General features: G+C 35.7%; 2 protein-coding genes across 6 annotated transcripts in view; one reads left to right on the forward strand and one right to left on the reverse strand.

Annotated features, from left to right (window-relative positions):
• LOC111157521 (aminoacyl tRNA synthetase complex interacting multifunctional protein 1) overlaps positions 1-5385 on the reverse strand; it is a 100009-nt gene extending 94624 nt beyond the window's left edge. The window contains exon 1 of one of the 2 annotated variants that reach the window (XM_022519011.1): positions 5318-5379. In XM_022519011.1, coding sequence (XP_022374719.1) covers positions 5318-5319 — 2 coding nt within the window. In that variant the 5' untranslated portion in view covers positions 5320-5379. Of the gene's footprint in view, positions 1-5317 lie in introns of both variants that reach the window. The other variant, XM_022519003.1, reaches the window with a different exon arrangement.
• Positions 5386-5655: 270 nt separating this feature from the next.
• Positions 5656-20848, forward strand: part of LOC111154891 (TBC1 domain containing kinase) — a 207720-nt gene continuing 192527 nt past the window's right edge. For 3 of the 4 annotated variants that reach the window (XM_022514839.1, XM_022514856.1, XM_022514864.1), the window contains exons 1-2: positions 5804-5933; positions 13567-13787. In XM_022514839.1, the coding sequence (XP_022370547.1) occupies positions 13595-13787 (193 nt within the window). In that variant the 5' untranslated portion in view covers positions 5804-5933; positions 13567-13594. Of the gene's footprint in view, positions 5934-13566; positions 13788-20848 lie in introns of all 4 variants that reach the window. The other variant, XM_022514848.1, reaches the window with a different exon arrangement.

Genomic DNA, 20848 nt, shown 5'->3' on the forward strand with positions numbered 1-20848 from the left:
TAGTACAATTATAAAACACACTAGCTGTTAACCAGCATCTACTTTTTCTCTACTCCTAGATAACTGGTTATCTTGGCAATATTATTCATGATGTCAAAATTAACATGCCTTTTGGGATATTCAGGATTGGCTTCTAGTCAGGTCTTTATGTTGACACAACTTTTCTCAAATGTCAAGAGCTATTTATTGTTTTTGGAATTAGAAGCTCTGGAAATAGGTTTTCTAGTGCTTGTTAACTGTCTTTAAGCTTTCAAAAATATAAGTAGTATGCATAAGTTTACGTGCATATTTTCTAGCAATATGCAGATATTGATCACTAGCACCAGCAGAAGAGCATTTTTTTTTTCTTTCTTAAAGTATTTACAGCCAACGAATCTTGGTTGAATCACATACTTAATAGGCTGTATGACTTTGGTAAAGTTACTTCTCTGTGCTTTATTTTCTTAATTATAAAATGAGGATAGTTTCACTTCCTACTTTTTCGGCACTTCCTTTTAGGGCTTTTTTCTTACTTGTCCCTTTAATGCTTATATTTTTCAGGGTTTGGTCCAGATCTCTAGTCTTTTCTAGGGATTACAAACTATCACCACAGAGATCAGGGATGCCTTTGTGTTCCAGGGTTACCAATATTTGAAACAGTTGAAGGTGAATGCTTTAAGCAAGACTGCACAACTCCCTGTTGTCTGCATTTATGCTACCTGCCAGGCCCCTATAAAAAAACTTAAGTGCATGACCCCAATTTTACTTATATTTCCTGATTCTGAGCCATGCACTGGGGTTATAGGAAAGAGCAAACTTTAACATGTTCTTTGTACTCACTAAGCTTTCAGATAAATGAGGGAAACACAGTAAATTGGGGAAAAAAATTTAAATGAGGTTATGTTTAGGGCAACAGTGCTAGTGTAGTAACAATTTAAAGCTTTAAGTTCAGACAAATCTTAAACCATTCAACCTAGTGCTCATTTCATGATTGTGTGCCAATTGCTCCATAGTGATTTTCTATTTTATATTGACTATCTATTGAATTTCATAACTTTTAAGTTCCCCTAGTCTCCTCAGAGCTTTCAATGTGTTAATAGACTTAGGGTTTCTCAGAGATGACAATGTTAATAACAACAGTAACAAATAAAATTTGCAGAGTATTTATTATGGGCTGGCTAAATGCATTACACAGATTACCTATGGATACTATAATTACTTCCATTATACAGAGAAAAAAGCTTGAATTAATATTAATTTGCCTTAGGTCATGTGACTAATTAGTAAATAATAGGATTAAAACTTTCTGTCTGTCTTATTCTGGAGTTAGCTCTTTTAATGTCAAAGTTATAATTTCTGTAGAAGACATAATCATGTAGAATTTCAAAATGTATTTAACCACAGAATCCTAACCAGGAACACCTATTAACATTTACTAGAACTAATACCCTCTAAAACAGTTTGGGAATACTGGCTTAATCTGTATTAAATCTTATTTAATGATTAGGAGATAAAATAGTCATAATACTTAGCTGCATGCACAGTAATCATAAATGTAAAACACTTACATAGAAGAAAAAAATTACACAGCAAAATAATACTTAACTGCATGCACAGTAATTACAAATGTAAAACACATAGAGAAAAAAAGAAAAAACAGTACATAAGTATGTTAATTGTGTTTGGATAGTAGGAATTGCTGGATAGTTTATACTTCTTTCTCCTTTACTAAATTGAAAAATAATGACCTTATTTTTACAACAAAAAGCATTTGAAAAGTATTATCTGAACTTTTCTGCCTCGTAATATTAATTTTGTTCACAATATTCATTATATTTCATTAGGCCTAAAAAGTCATCGTAAGATGCCACTAATAAAAACTGAGGCTGATTCTATTAAATTTATTAAAAATGAATTTGGAAATCTTAATCATTAAAATATACAAAAGGCTATTCCTGAGATTTTTGTCATTTCCAAATGGCTTCCCTTTACCTCAGCAATTTCCCCAGTAGTCTTTCCCCACTCTGATTCTAAATTGCCAGTAATACCTTTTGTTTTTAAATTTTAATTCAATTAATTAACAGAGTGTATTATCAGTTTCAGAGGTAGATCTAGTTCAGTGATTCATTAGTCTTATATCCAGTAATTCCTTTTAAATAACAAATTCCCTGCCCCAGGCTTTCAATGTTAGGAACCAAATATAAACAAATAAGCTATCACTTTGAAATGGAAGTTTTAAGTGCAGGTTTTCAATCTTCCTTTATAATAGAGGAATTCTACAAAAATTGGGAAGTGTCTTTCCACTTTCCAAAACACCTGATTTCACTGTCTCAGGACTTCAATTAGGTAAATGTTTATATTCTTCTTAGATGCCTTAAGTATTGTATTTCATCAAACCTAAGATGCCACCAATTGTAAAATGGCTCCAATCACAAGATGCTCTGTCATTTTATGTACGATTAAGAAAAAAAGCACACATCCTGTATTGTTTGAAAATTCTCTTTTAAATTTAACCCTATTTTTTATCTTATATAACTCTTTTGTTTCCCTGTATTTCTGCATACACATTTTTTCATTTTAATGGTAAATCATATAAAGGATACTTAAAATGGAGCTTAAGTCAACTACTACACTAACACTACACATAACTGAACTGATGACAATATTGAGAGTTATGACCAAGTATGCATACGCAGGGGCACTGACAACCATCTCACAAGCGCCACTTAGTTCAGTGATTTTAAGACAACAATTACAAAATGCATGACTATTTTAGAAATGTAAATATTAGAAAAACATATATATCCAGATTAATCAACTATAGTAATTAATCACTTTCTTCTCTCCCCACCACCATCAATTCCTAATCTAACCTTCCAATCTTCGCTCCTCCATTTGCTTCATAATCTAACTGCCAAATCACCCATATGGGGAACATCTTTATTACCATGCTACATAATGTGATACTTTTTTAAAACTAGCTTAAAACTCCTACTAGGATTTAAAACATCTGACAGAATTTTTAAAAAGGTAAACAATAAGATCAAATATTCTGAGAATAATGCATCCCAGAGATACTCAAATTCTATAGCAGTGGTAACTGTCAATACCTCCAGGGGTGTTTTTGCAACCTTTGCCCAAAGTATAGAAGACAGACCTAAAATATTCTTTTTGTGAATACTTCTTTTTTGTTTATTTATTTACTTGGCATGTATTCAGGGAATTAATTCAAATTCTACCTCTGCCAATTATTACTTGTGTCATTTTTTCTCTTTAAAAATTTTTGATGTATAACTGACAGATTATCAGATTAGTTGCAGATGCACAAGACTCCATATTTATATAAACTGCAAAATGATCACATTAGCCCATTTAATAACCTTCATCATACATAGTTACAAAGATTTTTTTTCTTGTGAGGACAAACTTCAAGATCCACTCTCCCACCTATTTCCAAATACTCAAATACAGTATTTTTTAACTACAGTCACAATGCTGTACATTATATCTCTTACTCATTTTACAACTGGAAATTTGTTTTTATTCTTGTTTTTCTGTACTCCACAGAATGTGTTCTTCCCCTTTACTCATAAATGCACAGGGAGTCCTGGAGGGCTTTAGGGATGGCTAAGAGAGGATTGCTATAGAGTGGATGGCTATGAGAAGACAGTCCATGTTATTTCAGGTACTATGACTATTAACATACAAAATCTTTCTGTCCAGTGAAATATGCATAAAATTTTTAAAAAGGTTATGTCTAGGTCTCTCAGATTTTCTTCAATAGGGTTTAACCATCCCTTTCCATCCACAGAAGCACTCAGTACTTTTTCCCATTTCTTATCCAAGAACACAGCTAGTAACAACAGCCACTACTTTAATGGGCCAGGCACATTACATACAGGGTCATTTAAGCTTTATAACCTTGTGGAATAACAATTCCATTTTATAGAAAAATTCAGATTAATTACATAACTGGTCTAAATCCAAATATTATAATACAAATACTACAAATTTGAATATTAAATGGCAAAGCTGTGATTTTAACGTGTTACTCCAAAACTCACACTACACTTCATTTTTAAAGTGTTTCCCAATCCTAATTAAATTAACTCATCATCCACCAATATCCATGCACATCTAAACTAACAGCACTTAGAACCTGGCCAGCCATTTCTTACCATGCCTCCTCAAGCCACCATCGTGTCTCCTCTAGATTACTACAAAAGCCTCCAAACTGGTCTTTCTTCCACCCCACCCCTTCCAATCCATTCACCATGGCACCCAGTAAGACCCTTTTTTTTTTTTTTAAAGATTTTATTTATTTATTTGAGAGAGAGACAGTGAGAGAGAGCATGAGCGAGGAGAAGGTCAGAGGGAGAAGCGGACTCCCCATGGAGCCGGGAGCCCGATGCGGGACTCGATCCCAGGACTCCGGGATCATGACCCCAGCCGAAGGCAGTCGTCCAACCAACTGAGCCACCCAGGCGTCCCCCAGTAAGACCCTTTTTAAAAGGAAGCCAGCTTATGTCCGTCCACTGCTCAAAACTCTCCAATAACTTAGATGCCCTCAATATCCTTCATGACTTGTTCCTTCTGTGATTTTGTCCCCAGCTTTAACCCTTTCGCCCAACTCTAACCCACAAGCTTCCTTGCTCTTCAGGCGAGTTTCTGCTTCATGGCCTTTGCAATGGCAGGTCTCTCTAGCTGACTACACTTCCCCCAAGACATATGTATGGTTAATTCTCTCAAGGATGTCAGCTCTTGCTTGAAAGTCGTCTTTTCAGCAAGAGTTTCCCTGACCACACAAAAGTTTCAAACTATCCCCTCTTCTGTGGTATTATTTTTCTCCTCAACGCCCATTACAACCCACAATATGTCATGTTTTTCTTAATTGTGTTTAGTATGTGCCTTTACCAATAAAATGTGACTACGGGAAGACAGTAGTTTCTGTTTTGTTCATTGCTCTTCACCCAATGCCTGAAACAGTGCCGGAAACATAGTGGCGGCTTACCTACTCGAGGGATTAATTCCTGCCCCACTCCCACCCCAGTCCTTTCACAGCACCGGCGCGCGCGCAAACGCAACAGTAGACGCGTTTGTGAATATATCTTTTCCAGTAGCATCCTTTCCCTCAGCCCTGCATCCCATTTCTCAAACATGGTTCCTTCAAAAGGTCCCGAGCTGTTCTCTACTTCAACATGCCAAGATCGGTGAGGGAATGAGCGTATCTCCCACTAGTATCGGAATGCCAGGTCCTATCTCGCCACGTCGAGTAAGGGAAGGGGAACTCCTTCGATCTCAACTCGCCTACCCGGGACCCTCCGCGGGCGTCACTCACATGAATCGGCATACAGAGCAACCTGACGACCCTCACCAGGGCAGCCTCAGCATGGAGCCGTAAGGAACAGCCTCCCGCACACGACAGCACTGAGAAAGGACCCAACGAGGTGTCCCCACCAAACGCCTGAGCGTACCACCGATTTAACTCTAAATTCTGTCTCCCCCTTCCTGTGCGCAGCCACACCACGCTCTCCGTCTTTTGTTTCCTTAGCCAATAATGCAATCCCCCCCCCTTTCTTCCTTGGTGGCTACATTTTGTCATCAGCTTGGGCAGGGGGCAAAACGCTGGGCGTCTGGGTCTTTCCTCGACCTTGTGTCGTGGAAGTTGTGAGGTCAGAAGAAACCGCCGACTGAATTGAAGGTGGGGGCGGGGAAAGCTGGAAGCTGTCAGCGGAGAGAGTCAGGCTCACGCTCCTGGCTAGATTCCGAGCTGGAAATTTCGGCGGATCTAGCTATTAGGCAAAGGGCAATCCTAGCGCTCCAGGAGCGGCTTCTTTTGTAGAAGCACCTGAAATGCAGGGTCTGGAACACTAAGCAGTAGCGACAGCAGCAGCAGCCACTGCGACAGGCTGGGGCCCTTGTGTTTGTGTCCGCCTGCGTCCCCAGACTCAGAGGCAGGTATTTGGGTTTGTCAGTTTTGTGTGTCGTAGTGGGTGGGGCTGGTGGGAGTAGAGGTAAGTCAGGTGCAGCGAGTGGCCCGGCTTATCCCACAGTAAGGGGAGCCAACCTGTGGAGCTGCTTGCTGCTGAAAACTGTGCCCAACCCTAGCTAATGTTCGCCTTTCCCCCGTCCGCACGTTGACCTGAGTCCTACTTGAGAGTGACCACTGTATCACTTTAAAGAGGAGGCTAGAGAATGTGGAATCAGCTCTCCATTACTCAACATAGATACAAAGTCTTGATTTTGTTTCTGGTTTCAAAGGTTTAGGCAATTGTCGAGAAGTAACATTCCCTGTGGAGTGGGAGAATGTGAACAATAGGACTTGTCAGTGGTTGCTTTCCAAGGCCTCTTGATTCCTGGTTTTATTTGGGACGGAAAGACAACTTTTTGAGGGAATGTATATAAAATAAGTGAACTAGTATTATTCCCCCGTTGAAGAAATGTGTGAACTAATCATGATGAAATCGGCATCCCCTGTCCCAAGCCCTTTTGACTCCAAGTTCTTTGAGGGCAGGGATTGCATCTTATTCACTGTCCTGGAAAAACACCTGACTTAAAATACGTTCAAGATACTTGTTGAATGAATGAATTTTCAAAGCCCTCTGCTTACATTGTTTTTACTCAACTAATCTCTCGCCTCAGATGTCTTTTTTTTTTTTATTAGCTTTCTTCCACTCACCAAATGTGAGCAAATCTATGTGTGTATTTTGTATGTATGAACCTTTTGATGTGCACCCATCTAGGCGGTAGTTGAAGTGGAACATTGATGAAATGTTTTATGCTAACCAGTATCTTTTTGAAGAATTTGCATTTTCTTTATTTGGTTATTTGATTTTCAGTTGTCTGATAGAGGCCATCTAATTGAAAGTCAAATAGTATAGAAGGATTGCATAATAAAATGATAATAATGTCTCCCTCTCTACCCTTAGTCCTCTTTGTCAGAAATGACCACTTTTAACCTTTCCTAACTTAAGGTTAAGTTAAAATGCTCATTCTTTTTTTTTTTTAATTGACTTCTTAAGGTAACTCACACTATCCCCAACCTCTCTCCTCCAAAGTTTTGAATAGTTATTACAATTTTTAGTTTTCACATTGGTTAATGTTATAATTTTAAATAGTATATATAAATTATTTTTTCATGTCAATTTTCAAAAATATATTTGGGCTCCTTATTTGGTAAAATGAGGAAAGTAATGACTCTACCACCTTTATCACTGCAGAAACTACATCCACCACTCCCACCCTCCCTTATCTAGACCTTTACTTATACGTTGTCAATGTTAATAATATTTACATTATATTTCTTAACTACAATTTTTATTACTTTTTTATGTGCTAAAAAACAATAAAATGTTACAGTATTATGACTTTGTAAATATTCCTAAATCAAGGGCCAAAAACTATGCCATGATACATTTCCTTCCCAATGTTTTAATTTCATGACCCTATGCCACACTAAGGAGAAGACTTGTGATATTAACATCAAATTGATTTCTTCTTTCTTGGTCTATGATGACAAAAAGTTACGCTGTAGCTAAGTGTGATTTATTTTTTGGGATAGTATACTTCCTGTTTAGTTTTAACCTTCCTCACTTTTACAAAGGACTTTCTGTTTTCTTTTGGGAGAAAGGTACATGTGCTTTTTTCACCAAGTCCTCCCATTACATGCTTTCTTCACCATGTCCTCTCATTCTTTGTTTGAGAAGCTTCCATTCCATTTCTGTGCTTGAAGATGTTCCCCTTGAAGCTCAATCACTTTCTGTTTAATTTGAACAGATTACATTCTGGTAAGTTACATTGCTTCTTAACCACACATGTTCTGTTATTTGTATTTCTCCTCTCTTGGTAGAATATATCCTAAGATACTTATTCATAAAAGGTCTGTGGATAATAATTTTATTTTTTAATGTTCATATGGCTGTAAATTATTTTTTGCAATTATTAAGGTTGATAGTTTGGCACGGTATAGAAACAGAATTATGTCTCTTTAGGCCTCACAGGGTTTTGTTGTCTTCTGACTTCCACTATTGCTCATGAAATGATGAGAATGACAGTCTTATCTTAATTTGTTGCTGTCTGAACTATTTGTTTTCTCTCTGGAGTGATTAAAGAATTTTAGTTTTGCATGATGCTTTGAAAATTTATGATGATATGCCTTGTGAGTTTATTCTTCTTGCAATGAACTCATTGAAAGGAGCTAGGATAAATGTATCGGTGTGGGTATTTTCATTTATCCTTGTTAATATTATAAGCCTTTTTAATTTTAAGTACATATTTCCCTTCAACTGTGGGGAATTTTTGCCTATTCTTTCATATTTATTCTCCCTTTTTTCCTCTGTTCTCTTTTTGAAACTCTTATAAGGTGATTTTTGGATTTTTGGTTTGATTCACTATGTCTATTTTCTTTCCTCTTATGTTTTTATCTATTTGCTTTTTGTTCCATATTCTGAGCAGTTGTCTCAGCTTTATTTTCCAACACTTCTATATAACTTGGTAATCATTTAATTCCCACTCATTTTTAATTTTTCCTTTCTCATATCTTAATTTTATTTCATTTTTTATTTTTTATTAGATAAAATGTACATATGTTAAAATGCATTGATTTTAAGTGAGTAGTTTGATGAGTTTTGATGCAAGTAAACACCCATGTGGCAGAGGTAGATCATTTTCATTATTCCCAAAAATTTACTATGTTTCACTGTCTGATCTCATCCTCCCTGCCCAACACACTATGTACTCATTTTTATCATTCTAGTTTAGAAGTATAGTTCTGAAACTACATTTAAACGTAGTCATACAATATGAACTCATCCAGGGTTACTTTCAGCAACACAATGTATTTGAGATACGTATATTTTGGCATGTTTGTTCCTTTTCTGTTGTTGCTGAGTAGAATTCTATTGGATGAATAAGCCACAACTTATTTATCCATTTACTTGTGTGACGTTTGCATTGCTTCCAATCCAGGATTGTTGTAAATAGAACTACTATGAACATTCTCATATGAGAAGTTTTATAGACAAATATTTTCATTTTTCTTGAGTAAATATCTAGTAGGAGTGGGATTTCTGAGTCGTAAGCTTAGGGTGTTTTCAACTTTAGAACGCTTTCCAGAAAGTTTTCCAAAGTTCTTGTGTCATTCTTACACTCCCACCAGCAGCAGTATATCACCTCCAGTTTTCACATTTTCCTCAACACTTGGTATTTCCAGTCATTCTGATTTTAGCCATTTTGGTAGATGTGAAATTGCATGTTTTTGTGGTTTTAATTTTGTATTCCCCTGATGATTAATGATTGAGAACTTTTTCATATGCTTATTGTCTATTTGTATGTTCTCTTTTGTGAAAATATATGTTTAAGACTTTTGCCTATTTCTGTATTGACTTGTTTTCTTTTTATTATTGAGTTGTAGGCATTGTATATATATTCTGGATATAAGTCTGCTATCATACACATATATATATATATATATATATATATACACACATATATGTATTTGGTAAAAATGTCATAAATAAATATAATGTGATATATATACATATATTTATAAGTAAAATAACATTTTCCTTATCTTCAGTTTGGATTTTCATTTTCTCAAGGGTGCCTTTTGATGTGCATATTTTTTTAATGTCAGTGAGGTTCACTTTATCCAGTTTGTCTTTTATGGTTAGTGCTTTTTTGTTGTTGTTGTTAATCCTGCCTAGCAACCCGAAGGTTGCAAAGATATTCTTTTATGTTACATTTAGGTCTATAAACCAACTCAGATTTTCATGGATGTAATAGTAGGAATTGAGTTTACTTTTTTTTTTTTCCCGTAGGTATATCTTGTTGTTCCAGTACCATTTGCTAAAGACTGTCCTTTCCCTATTGATTTTCTTGGTCTTGAAAATCGATTCATGTATTTTTAAATTTTTTATTTTAAAATTTTTTAAAAATATGAAATATGTGGTTTATAGCACACACATATATAGATACAGAATATATAAATAAATATATATTTATTTATATATAATATATAAATATATAAATGTATATAAATAATATATATTTATTTATATATAATATATAAATATATAAATGTATATAAATATATAATATATAAATTATGGAGCATAATAATATGAACACCCATTAACCCGCCTATTAAAAACTAATGTATTACTCAAGATTTTTAAAGCTTGTTATGGGTTCTTCCCTAATCTCACTCCTGCTTTTCATACAGGTGTAACCCTATCCTCAGGTTTTACTATTATTATTATTATTATTATTCCTTCACTTTTTAAATATAATATTATCTCATATGAACATATGCCTTAATTATTATTTAGCTTTTCTTGTTGAATATTATGAATATTGACATACATTTTATGTGCTGTCTTTTTCCTGCTTGAGGTTATATTTCTAGATTCGTCTATGCTATTAAATGTTTCTACAATTTGTTTATTTTCTTTAATGTATACTCTTCTATCAGATGAATGTGCTGCAATTTACTTAACCATTCACCTGTCTTTGGACATTTAAGTTTCTAGTTTGGGAATAATAGGAGCGATATCATGCTGATCTTTCTCATATGTATCCCTTTCTGAATGTGTGACGGAGTTTCTGCAGGAATGGAATAGCAAAATAGTGTCAAACTGTTTTCCAGATGATTATATTAGTTTACATGCTACTTCTTCTATCCTCCTAACATTATATATTATCAAATTTAATTTTTACTATCTGGCAGGTATAAGTTCTCATGTGGTTTTAATGAACAGCTTCGTGGATATTAATGAGGTTGTTCATCTGTATCAGCAATTCCTTTTTTACTCTTCTGTGAAAATATTTTGCCATACATCCTGATATAATGTTGTCTCAAATCTTTTTAAATATATTTCAGCTGGTTTTGGTTTTTGTTGTTTTCTTTGCCATAAGTTATTCCAGTTGCCTCCAGGGCAGATTTTTTTTGTTTATTTTATTCTTTGCCTGTTAAAATGTAGTCTTTCTTCAACTATCTCATGATTCCTGGATAGTTCATTATTTCGGAGTTGCATACAGAGGAGTATTGTCATAAAAAGCAAAAGAAAGAAGCTACAACCTATATTATAGTCAAGAGGTGCATTGGGCCTCCTCAGATTCAGAGCCTTCAGATCAGAGAAGCAGAAATAATGGGGATCATAAGTCAAAAGAAGGTTTGAAATGAGAACGATAATTTAAAGGGATGAAAAATAAAAGAGTTAACTCTGCCACTGGTCCTCCCCAATACCGGATAGTTATTTACCCTCAAAGGAAAAAAAGTTAAATCTCTTCCCTTGAAATTAAACCAACTGTGTGAGAATTACAATAAAAAGCTGGTATGAGCAAAGGTAACAAAAGCAAACTATTATGAATTCTAGAATTTGTAGGACCCCAGTTAAAATCTATCTACCCTCTAAAGCAGAGTACAGCAGTCATTAAGCTTATCCATATACACAAAACTCTCAGACAGACTTCCTTAACTTCCTTAACCCCTTGCCTAGGGACCATTTTTGTTGTGATTACCTTAATGTGATTCAGACTGCTCTGGAGCAAGTTCCTTAATCTCCAGGTTACTTTGTCTGGAGCATTATTTGCTTTGGAGGCCATGTCACTAGGACCACTCCAAATATATATTTGCAGTGATCCTATTATATATATATTATAATATATATTATATATATAATATATATTACATATATAATTCATATTATATTATATATAATTTATATATTTTTTCACTTTGAAACTTGTTTTATTCTAATACTGTGAACATTTGCTTTTATTATATATTCTTTCTAAAGCTTCACATTTTATTTTGAAATAATTACAGATTCACAGGGTGTTGCAAAAACAGTATGATGTCCCATATAATTTGCACCCCATTTCCCAGACAGGGTTCCATCCTCTGGATTACAGTACATCAAAACCAAGAAACTGACATTGGGACGCATGTGTACCATTTTAGGTCACCTTATCACATGTGTAGATTCAGGTAACAACCACCACAATCAAGATCAGATTTCATCAACACAAAAACGTTCCCTCTCAGTATCCCTTTCCAGTCACAACCACCCACCCCACCCCCAACCTCATCAGCCTTAACCCTTGGTGACTGCTAATCTAACTTTGTGATAACAAAAACGTGAGTGGCTGCCTACAGTGTGTGACCTGTACAGATTGGCTTTTTTCACTCAGCATCATGCCCTTGAAATCCACACCAGTTGTTGTATGCATCCAGAGTTTGTTGCTTCTTAATTGCTGAGAAGTATTCCATCTGGTATGGATGTACCGTTCATCTACTGAAGGACATTTGGGTTATTTCCAGTTTTACCGTATAACAGGTAAAGCTGGCATTTTTAAGAGCTGCAAAATATTTGTAACTATTGCATAGTTTTGTATCAATTCCCTGACCTCTATGTAGGCTGTTTTGTTTGTTTGTTTTTAACTTGCAGCAAGAATTACTATCAAACTCCACTTTTTGGGCCATAGACCCTTGTGGTCTTAGCAAAAGACTTGCCCCTCAAAAGACCTGCCATGTCAATAGGACCACTCCAAATATATATTTGGAGTGATCCTATTATATATATATTATATGTAAATATATGTATATTTTATATATATTATACGTAAATATATGTATACATATAATATATGTATATTTTGTATATATAATAAATATATATAATATATATATACATAGTGGTCCTATATATATATATAAAATACAAATATATATATGTGTGTGTGTGTGTGTATGTGTGTATGAAACATCTATAAACCGGAGGCAGTAACATCTGTGAAAGTTGTTGAGAGAATTAAAACAAGTCAGGTCACACATAGGGGCTCCTGGGTGAGTCGGTCGGTTAAGCATCTGCCATTGCTTCAGGTCATGATCCCTGGAGTCCTGGGATCAAGTTCCACATTGGGGAGACTACTTCTCCCTTTCCCTCTGTCCTTCTCCCCCCAACCCACCTGTTTGTGCTCCCACTGTCTCTCGAATAAATAAATAAAATCTTTTTAAAAAATAAAACAGGTCACATGTAAAGTATCTAGCACAAAAACAAAAATTGATTAGTTAAGTAACATTATAGAGGCCTCTGTTATTTAGTTTAATTTTTACTACTATTAAAATAGAGGCCCTGATAATTTGACTTAATGGTTGGTATCTATATTTCCTCTTTCCTGACTTTACTCACTCTGTGAGAAGGAAAAATTCTTAATAGTCTTGATGGTCTCTTCTCTGTTCAAGCTTTAGGTAAAGAGAAGATCCTTATTGATATAATTATGCAATAACAAACTTCCTCTAAACTCTTAAAACTGTCAGGTGCCATTGAAGAGGGAATGTTCTATATTTTCCTTTTTATGCCATTGAAAATCTTTGATTGTGATTTAGAACTACAGTGTAAATTTGTGATTAGGTGGTTTTTCCTCTTTGATATTATCTTGGAATTTTTTAACTTCGATATTTTTTACTGTGAAGTGTTCTGATTGGCATTTTCCTCCAAGTTATGTATTATTAATCATATTTAAGGTGAGAAAACACTGGCTTAATTTTTGGTTGATCTGTCATAAAATTCTCTCCTTTTCCAGGTTATCTTAGAAGATCTAGGACTTGGAAATGTTTCCCCTGAAGGATGCTGAAATGGGTGCCTTTACTTTTTTTGCCTCGGCTCTGCCACATGATGTTTGTGGAAGCAATGGGCTTCCTCTCACACCAAATTCCATCAAAATTTTAGGGCGATTTCAAATCCTTAAGACCATCACCCATCCCAGACTTTGCCAATATGTGGATATTTCTAGGGGAAAGCATGGTAAGTTGTTCTTTTTTTCTGTTTTTGTGTCCTTTATTCTGTTACCTTGATTAGGTTACAGATATGCAGTGACTGCATACAGTAATCAGTATGTATGTGCAGGCATGCCTTCACCTTCAGTCCAGCCAAACTCAGTCTTTCAAGTTTTCCTGATTGCCTTGGCCCCTCACATGTCCCTGGTTTAATACTCTTGCTGTTTTCTCTCTCGGATTATACTATGCTCCATTCTGTACAATCTGAGTTTAGTCCCCTTCTTAGATTTTTTTTATAGCTTTTATCATATTTTTTATTATTTTCTATTTAATTTGTCTCTTCTGAGGATTCTTAGTTTTTTGAAGAAAAAAGACAAAACAGGCACCCGTGTGGCTGTCAGTTAAGTGTCTGACTCTTGATTTTGGCTCCTGTCATGGTCTCAAATCCTGGGATTGAGCCCTGTGTTGGGTTCCACATGCAGCCGGGAGTCTGCTTGAGATTCTCTCTCTCCCTCTCCCCACTTCCCCACCTGCCTGCATATGCATGTGTGTGCGTTCTCTCTCTCTAAAATAAAGAAATAAAATCTTAAAGAAGGCGGGGGGCTAATGACTTTTACCTCTAACCTCAGAATCAGAACTGCACTGAGCACACAGGAGGCATTCAATAAATGTTGGTTGAGTGAATAAAATAACGAATGACTACATTTTGAGGGATTCATGTTTTTCAGATCTGAGAATAAGGATTTTTAATTTTCTCTTTCAGGGAAACCACTCATCCTTAAGCATATTTCTTTCCTTCTATAAAAAGAAAATGAAAGTGCTGATGTCAGAAATTTTGGAAGTATCTAATTAAATGTATTTTATGATTGAAAGTAATTTGGGCTATTTCCAAATGTAAAGGGAGTCACTAATTTTTTTGGAGCTGCATTAGTCTTTTTATATAAAATTCCATTTAGAAAACTAAAGTAAAAAAGTTGAATGCTATTGGTTAAAAAGTCAGTGTTTCACCAGGAAGATATTTACTGCATTTTTAGTAATATACTCAGGTTCTTCTGTATCCCATATCTTAGTCCATTTGGACTGCTTTGACAAAACATCATAAACCTAATAAACAACAAACATTTATTTCTCCCAGTTCTAGAGGCTGGGAAGTCCAAGACCAAGGCACCAGGAGATTCATATCTAGTGAGGCCCACTTCCTCATTGGCAGTTACCTTTACCTGGTGGATGAAGCCAAGGTGTTCTCTCAGTCTCTTAAAAGCACAGAGCACTCAGGACCTGATTATCTCCCAAAGGTCGCACCCCATAGGTCCCTAATCACCACTGCACTGGGGATTAGGTCTTAACATATTAATGGTGCAGAGGGGGGAGACACAATTATCCAATTTATACCACCCCTAAACATGTTTATGATGGCAATATTTTAACTATTTTAAAATTATTTTTGGAAACTTAATTGCATGCTGAGGTTCCATTGCTTAAAATTATTTTAAATGCATTTCAATGAAATACATTTAATTTTTCTAATAAAATACTTTGTAAAAGTTAACCCTATATATATATAGTTGCTGATATTGCCTATAAAAATGGCAATTTTGTGTGTTTGAATCTAATATTACAAAAAAACCAAAACGCAAATAATGCTTTCTTTGTTTTGCTGAAAGATAGGCTAAATGATACTTTCAGTTAGTTTGGGTTAATGGCCTTCAAAAAATATTTGCCCTGGGGTGCCTGGATGGCTCAGTCAGTTAAGCATCTGCCTTGGGCTCAGGTCATGATCCTGGGGTCCTGGGATCAAACCCCGGAAGGACTTCCTGCTCAGCTGAGAGCCCGCTGCATTCTCTCCCTCTGCTGCTCCCCCTGCTTGTCTGCTCCTTTGCACATGTGCTCTCTCTCTCTCTCTCTCTCTCTCCCTCTCAAATAAATAAATAGTCTTTAACAACAAAACAAAAATTTGCTCTGAAAACATTTACGTTTTATAGACTTGGAGTAGAAAATGTTTTTGTAATAAATACTATTATTAAGTTAATATTTATGGAGTATTTATTGTTATTGAGGCAGTTTTCTTAGTGCTTTACGTATTTTAATGAACTTAATCCTCATAACATTACTGTGAGATAGGGACTATTATTATTCACATTTTACAGATAAAGAAATTGAGATACAGAGCAATTAAGTAACTTATCTAAGGTCATACAACCAGTTCGAATGTTAAGAGTTCGAATATTAAACATTTTATCATATTTCAAAAGATTTTTGAAGCTGAAATAAGTGTACATTGTAATGCAAATATTGATACCTCTACCAATCAGAGCTATTCAATGCCTTAAACACTTTGGAGCTCTATCATATATCTAGTGTCTTGAATATTTAGGTATGTCAGGAGATCTCAGAAAGAAGGTGGTAAAAAGATTTGTTTTGTAGATGATAAAAAATTGTGATTTTTCATATTCATATGTATGTACACGTACACATTCACACACAAACACAGACAGTTAAAGTATACATTATTCTGCTGGGACCTTCTTTACTATGCAAGATTGCCTTTGATTGATTTATTCACAAATATCAGCAAACCTTTACCAGCCTTGGCCTAACCTTTCAAGAGGGAATGTAGGTGGGGCCCTATTAAGGCCATAAGGGTCTCTCTCCACAAAGAATAAACTTGGAGGGCAGAGCTGACGGAAAACCAGGATGGAAATAAAGTTTTAAAGATGTTGATGAGTTGAAGATTTGTTTAGGAACCAGACTTTCTTGTCTACTCTGGCATTTTTTACCCTGTGCTTTGTCATACATAATGCCAGTCCACTGGTGTTAAAATACTTTGTCTTATGCCTAATATTATGGCCCTCCTTGTTCTAGATGCCAGATATATGATGAATAAGATAGGATCCCTCTAGAAGTAGTAGAGGAAAAAAATAAAAACATGATTTTAATATAGTAATAGTGTACAGCAGATGATATACAATGTGCTGTGCTACGCCATGGGAGTACAAAGGAAAGAATGTTGAGTTCTACATTGAAGAATGGAGATATTCATCAGACTCTCATATAGAGAGTTTTATTTTTTTATTTTATTTTTTTTAAAGATTTTATTTGTTTGACATAGAGAGATACAGTGAAAGAGAGAACACAAGCAGGGGGAGTGGGAGAGGGAGAAGCAGGCCTCCTGCCAAGCAATGAGCCCAATGCAAGCTCAATCCCCAGGACCCGGGGATCATGACCTGAGCCCAAGGCAGACGCCTAACAATTGAGCCACCCAGATGCCCCCATATAGAGTTTTAGTGGGATAGGAGACTTCAGAACACAGAGGGGTAGCTTTTCTGTCTGTGAAGTTTTATTTACTTTCATTTATTTTAATGGTACCAGTGGCCTTAGGAATAGGAGATTTTCAAGAGATGTGCTGGCCTTTTACTGTTGACATATTCCTAAGAAAGCAAATCTTGATATTATTCATAATCATTTTTATTCTTTTTTTTAAGATTTTTATTTATTTATTTGACAGACAGAGATCACAAGCAGGCAGAGAGGCAGGCAGAGAGAGAGGGGGGAAGCAGGCTCCCTGCTGAGCAGAGAGCCCGATGTGGAGCTCTATCCCAGGGCCCTGAGATCATGACCTGAGCCGAAGGCAGAGACTTAACCCACTGAGCCACCCAGGCACCCCCATTTTTATTCTTTTTAAAGGAATTTACATTTCTTATTATAATTTTTCTTAAAAAATTGACATACGTACAATATTATATATACATATACATAATGTTTTGTGTATACAGTATATACATGAAAAAATATATATAATCAGGATGGGGAGAAAGGAAACAGTGTAAGATAGTAAGTGATAATATTAATTCTTAGTTTCTTCACATGGACTATAAATTTTTTTGTTGACTTCTTATAGGTCAAGGCAAAGAAGGAAATTGATCTGCTTCAAATTACATTTATAATGAAGCAACATATTAAGAAATTAATTTCTAAATTTTTACTTAAATCTGGAAAAATGATCAGTTGCAAGGTTCATAATGTTCATACAATATATTATATGTTCAAGTGATACATAGAGATATTATATAGAAACTTCTATGTTATGGGGATCTGAGATATTTGTTGTTATGGGAAGTGTTCTCAACACATCTGGCTATATTTGCTTTATTTTTCTTTCTTGTGTTGATCTCTGAGTGGAAACCTCTGTAGCTTCTTGTCCCAATTTTTCTGTGGTGAGCATTAGGTAAAATAGATTTGACAGTTTGAAATAGCACTTGAGGGCCACAGGGGCCTATGAATGGGCACGAGGAGATCTATGGACCTTGAAATTATATAGACAATCTTGTGTGTGTGTACATGTATGCACAACCATTTTTTGGGTAATGAGTCCAAGTTTTAATCAGATTCTCAAAAAGGATTCATAATGTAAAGAAAGGGTTTAAAAGCACTTATGCAGAGTATCAACTACATGGAGAGAATTTTTCTTCTTTATTTAAAGACGATCTGGAGAAATTCTAATGTAGGCAGTAAGCCCTCCAAAGTTGATTTGACCAGTATCTACAGGTGTGCCATATCACGTATTTACCAATCCAGAGACCCACATTCAGAGCCACTGAACTGTAGAGTTTTGCACAAAACCTTCTGGCTAATGCAATAATGAAGGGCTGAAATCTTTTTCTCTATTTCATTCTGAGAGAAGAGGTGCTTTTTCTGATTTGCCTATATATAGCCATGAAGACAAATGGTAGCTGTACCCACAGGAGACTTTATAGATAGCTCTAGCCATTTGCCAAACGTTTAGAAAGGAACTTTTGGCAAGTTTGTTGTTGTTGTTTAAAAACATTTTTTTTCTTTGCTAAAGTTTTTATTTGATGAATGGCTTCAATAACATTAATTAAATATTTTGAAATTATAGGAATCATTTGGGGTATTTTATATCACTGAACAATTGATAGATATTGTCAATACCTGAATGCCTCAATCACCTTTTCCACCACTACCAATCTAATTACAAATTCTTCTAATTAGAATTTACAGTTGTTACATCGGCCCAGTGTCAAAACCACTCCAAGCAAAGCTTGGAAATAGTATTAGATCCTCATTATCATTTGTAGCTGGTAACCATAATTAGTGTTGCTGTTTTCTTTTTTTTTTTTTTAAAGATTTTATTTATTTATTTGATAGACAAAGATCACAAGTAGGCAAAGAGGCAAGCAGAGAAAGAAGCAGGGTGGGAAGCAGGCTCCCTGCTGAGCAGAGAGCCCAATGCAGGGATCGATCCCAAGACCCTGAGATCATGACCTGAGCTGAAGGCAGAGGCTTAACCCACTGAGCCACCCAGGCGCCCCAGTGTTGCTGTTTTCCATCTGCCGTTTTAAAGTAGCCTGTCTTCCCAAACTCTTGCCACTTAGTTCTTAGGATTTCTTCATTCTTGTATCCTAAAGTGACTTTTATTTTTTTCCATCGTGGCTGGAAGCCTATGCAGAGCTTCACATCATCTGACTGGACTCTTGGCTTCTATCCAGTTCTCCCTAGATTTTGTTTTCTTGGGATAATTCATTTAATTGTCCTAGATATTTCTTGAGCTCCTTGTTTTCCTCCCTCTACCTAACTGAGCCTCTGTAAACACTGAACTTGGGAGAACCTTATGACATAATCCCTCTTTCTTTTTAGTTATCAGTGTCAGGTAGAAAATGATCTCCTTAGACACTATTAGACTCTGTTAGTGTTGAAGCTTGCTCAATAATCTGGGTAGTCCCATATTGCTGGTTACTCTGCTTCCCCTGCTCCTAGATCTCAGTAGTCCTCTTTTCTAGGGTAACATGGGTCATAGATATGTATAGTAGTCATATATTTTAAGTTTGGCTGCTTAGAATGAAGATATTAGTGATTGTCATAAGGTTAGGGAATTTGATTGTCTTGTTTATATTGGCAGTGTTCATTGTCCTGAAAAATTGTATGCATAAGGAATAAATCGCTGAATTAAAGTAAGTTTATATAAAGGTCTGTTTGTTCCAAAGCATTCCTGTAATTTCAGTTACATTAAGTTGAAAAAATAGAAGAAGTTTCCCTTCTACAATCTCTTTGAACAACACATATTTCTTAATGATGTAATACCACATGATTTTGGTTTGGACTCCACTTCATTGTCTCCTCAAAGAATTTTGATTTTGTTTCTCTTTTCCCCTTTTATTTTGTTCTTGCTATGCAGCTATCTCATATCTTGTCATTGTCAATTCCCCTACCTTCCCATTCTCACTTGCTGTTATGTGTGACATGTGGTCTATTTTAGTAACATGTTTTCACATGTTAGGTTAGCTCAGAAGTCAGGCTTTCACTGTTTTCTGTAGATTATTCAAAACTGATTCAAGGTGATGTCAGTTATCCCTAACTCAGGATGAAGTATTGAATCTCAAGAATAGTGGACATTTTATTAAAATTTAGGAACATGATTTATTAAAAGAAAAGTTGATCAAAATATCTTTAAAAGAAAAAAACAATGAAGCATGAAAATATTTAAGTTAATAAATTTTCTCTTTTTTCTTTTGAGCTTGATATCTCAGCAGTGTTTAGAAGCAGAATGACGATTATAAATGATAATGCATCCCACTTTGGTTTTTTTGTTTTTGTTTTTGTTTTTGTTTTTAAAGATCTTATTTATCCATTTAGAGAGAGCACAAGACGGGGGAGCTGCAGGGAGAATGAGAGAGCAGGCTTCCTGCTGAACAGGGAGCCCAACAAGGGGCTCCATCCCGGGACCCCAGGATCATGACCTGAGCTAAAGGCAGACATTTAGCCAACTGAGCCACCCAGGCACCCCTCTTCCCATCTTATTTGGCATTATTTTTTTTTTAAGATTTTATTTATTTATTTATTTGTCAGAGAGAGAAAGAGAGAGAGCGAGCGCACAAGCAGGCGGAGCTGTAGGCGAAGGCAGACAGAGAAGTAGGCTCCCCGCTGAACAAGGAACCCGATGCGGGACTCGATCCCAGCACCCTGGGCTCATGACCTGAGCTGAAGGCAGTGGCTTAACTGACTGAGCCACCCAGATGTCCCTTATTTGGCATTATTTACCCAGAAATCTTTTGGTGGCTGCTAACAAAGTAA

Source organism: Enhydra lutris, unplaced genomic scaffold (genome assembly GCF_002288905.1).
Source record: "Enhydra lutris kenyoni isolate GAN:26980312 unplaced genomic scaffold, ASM228890v2 scaffoldscaffold3, whole genome shotgun sequence".
NCBI classification, from domain to species: domain Eukaryota; kingdom Metazoa; phylum Chordata; class Mammalia; order Carnivora; family Mustelidae; genus Enhydra; species Enhydra lutris.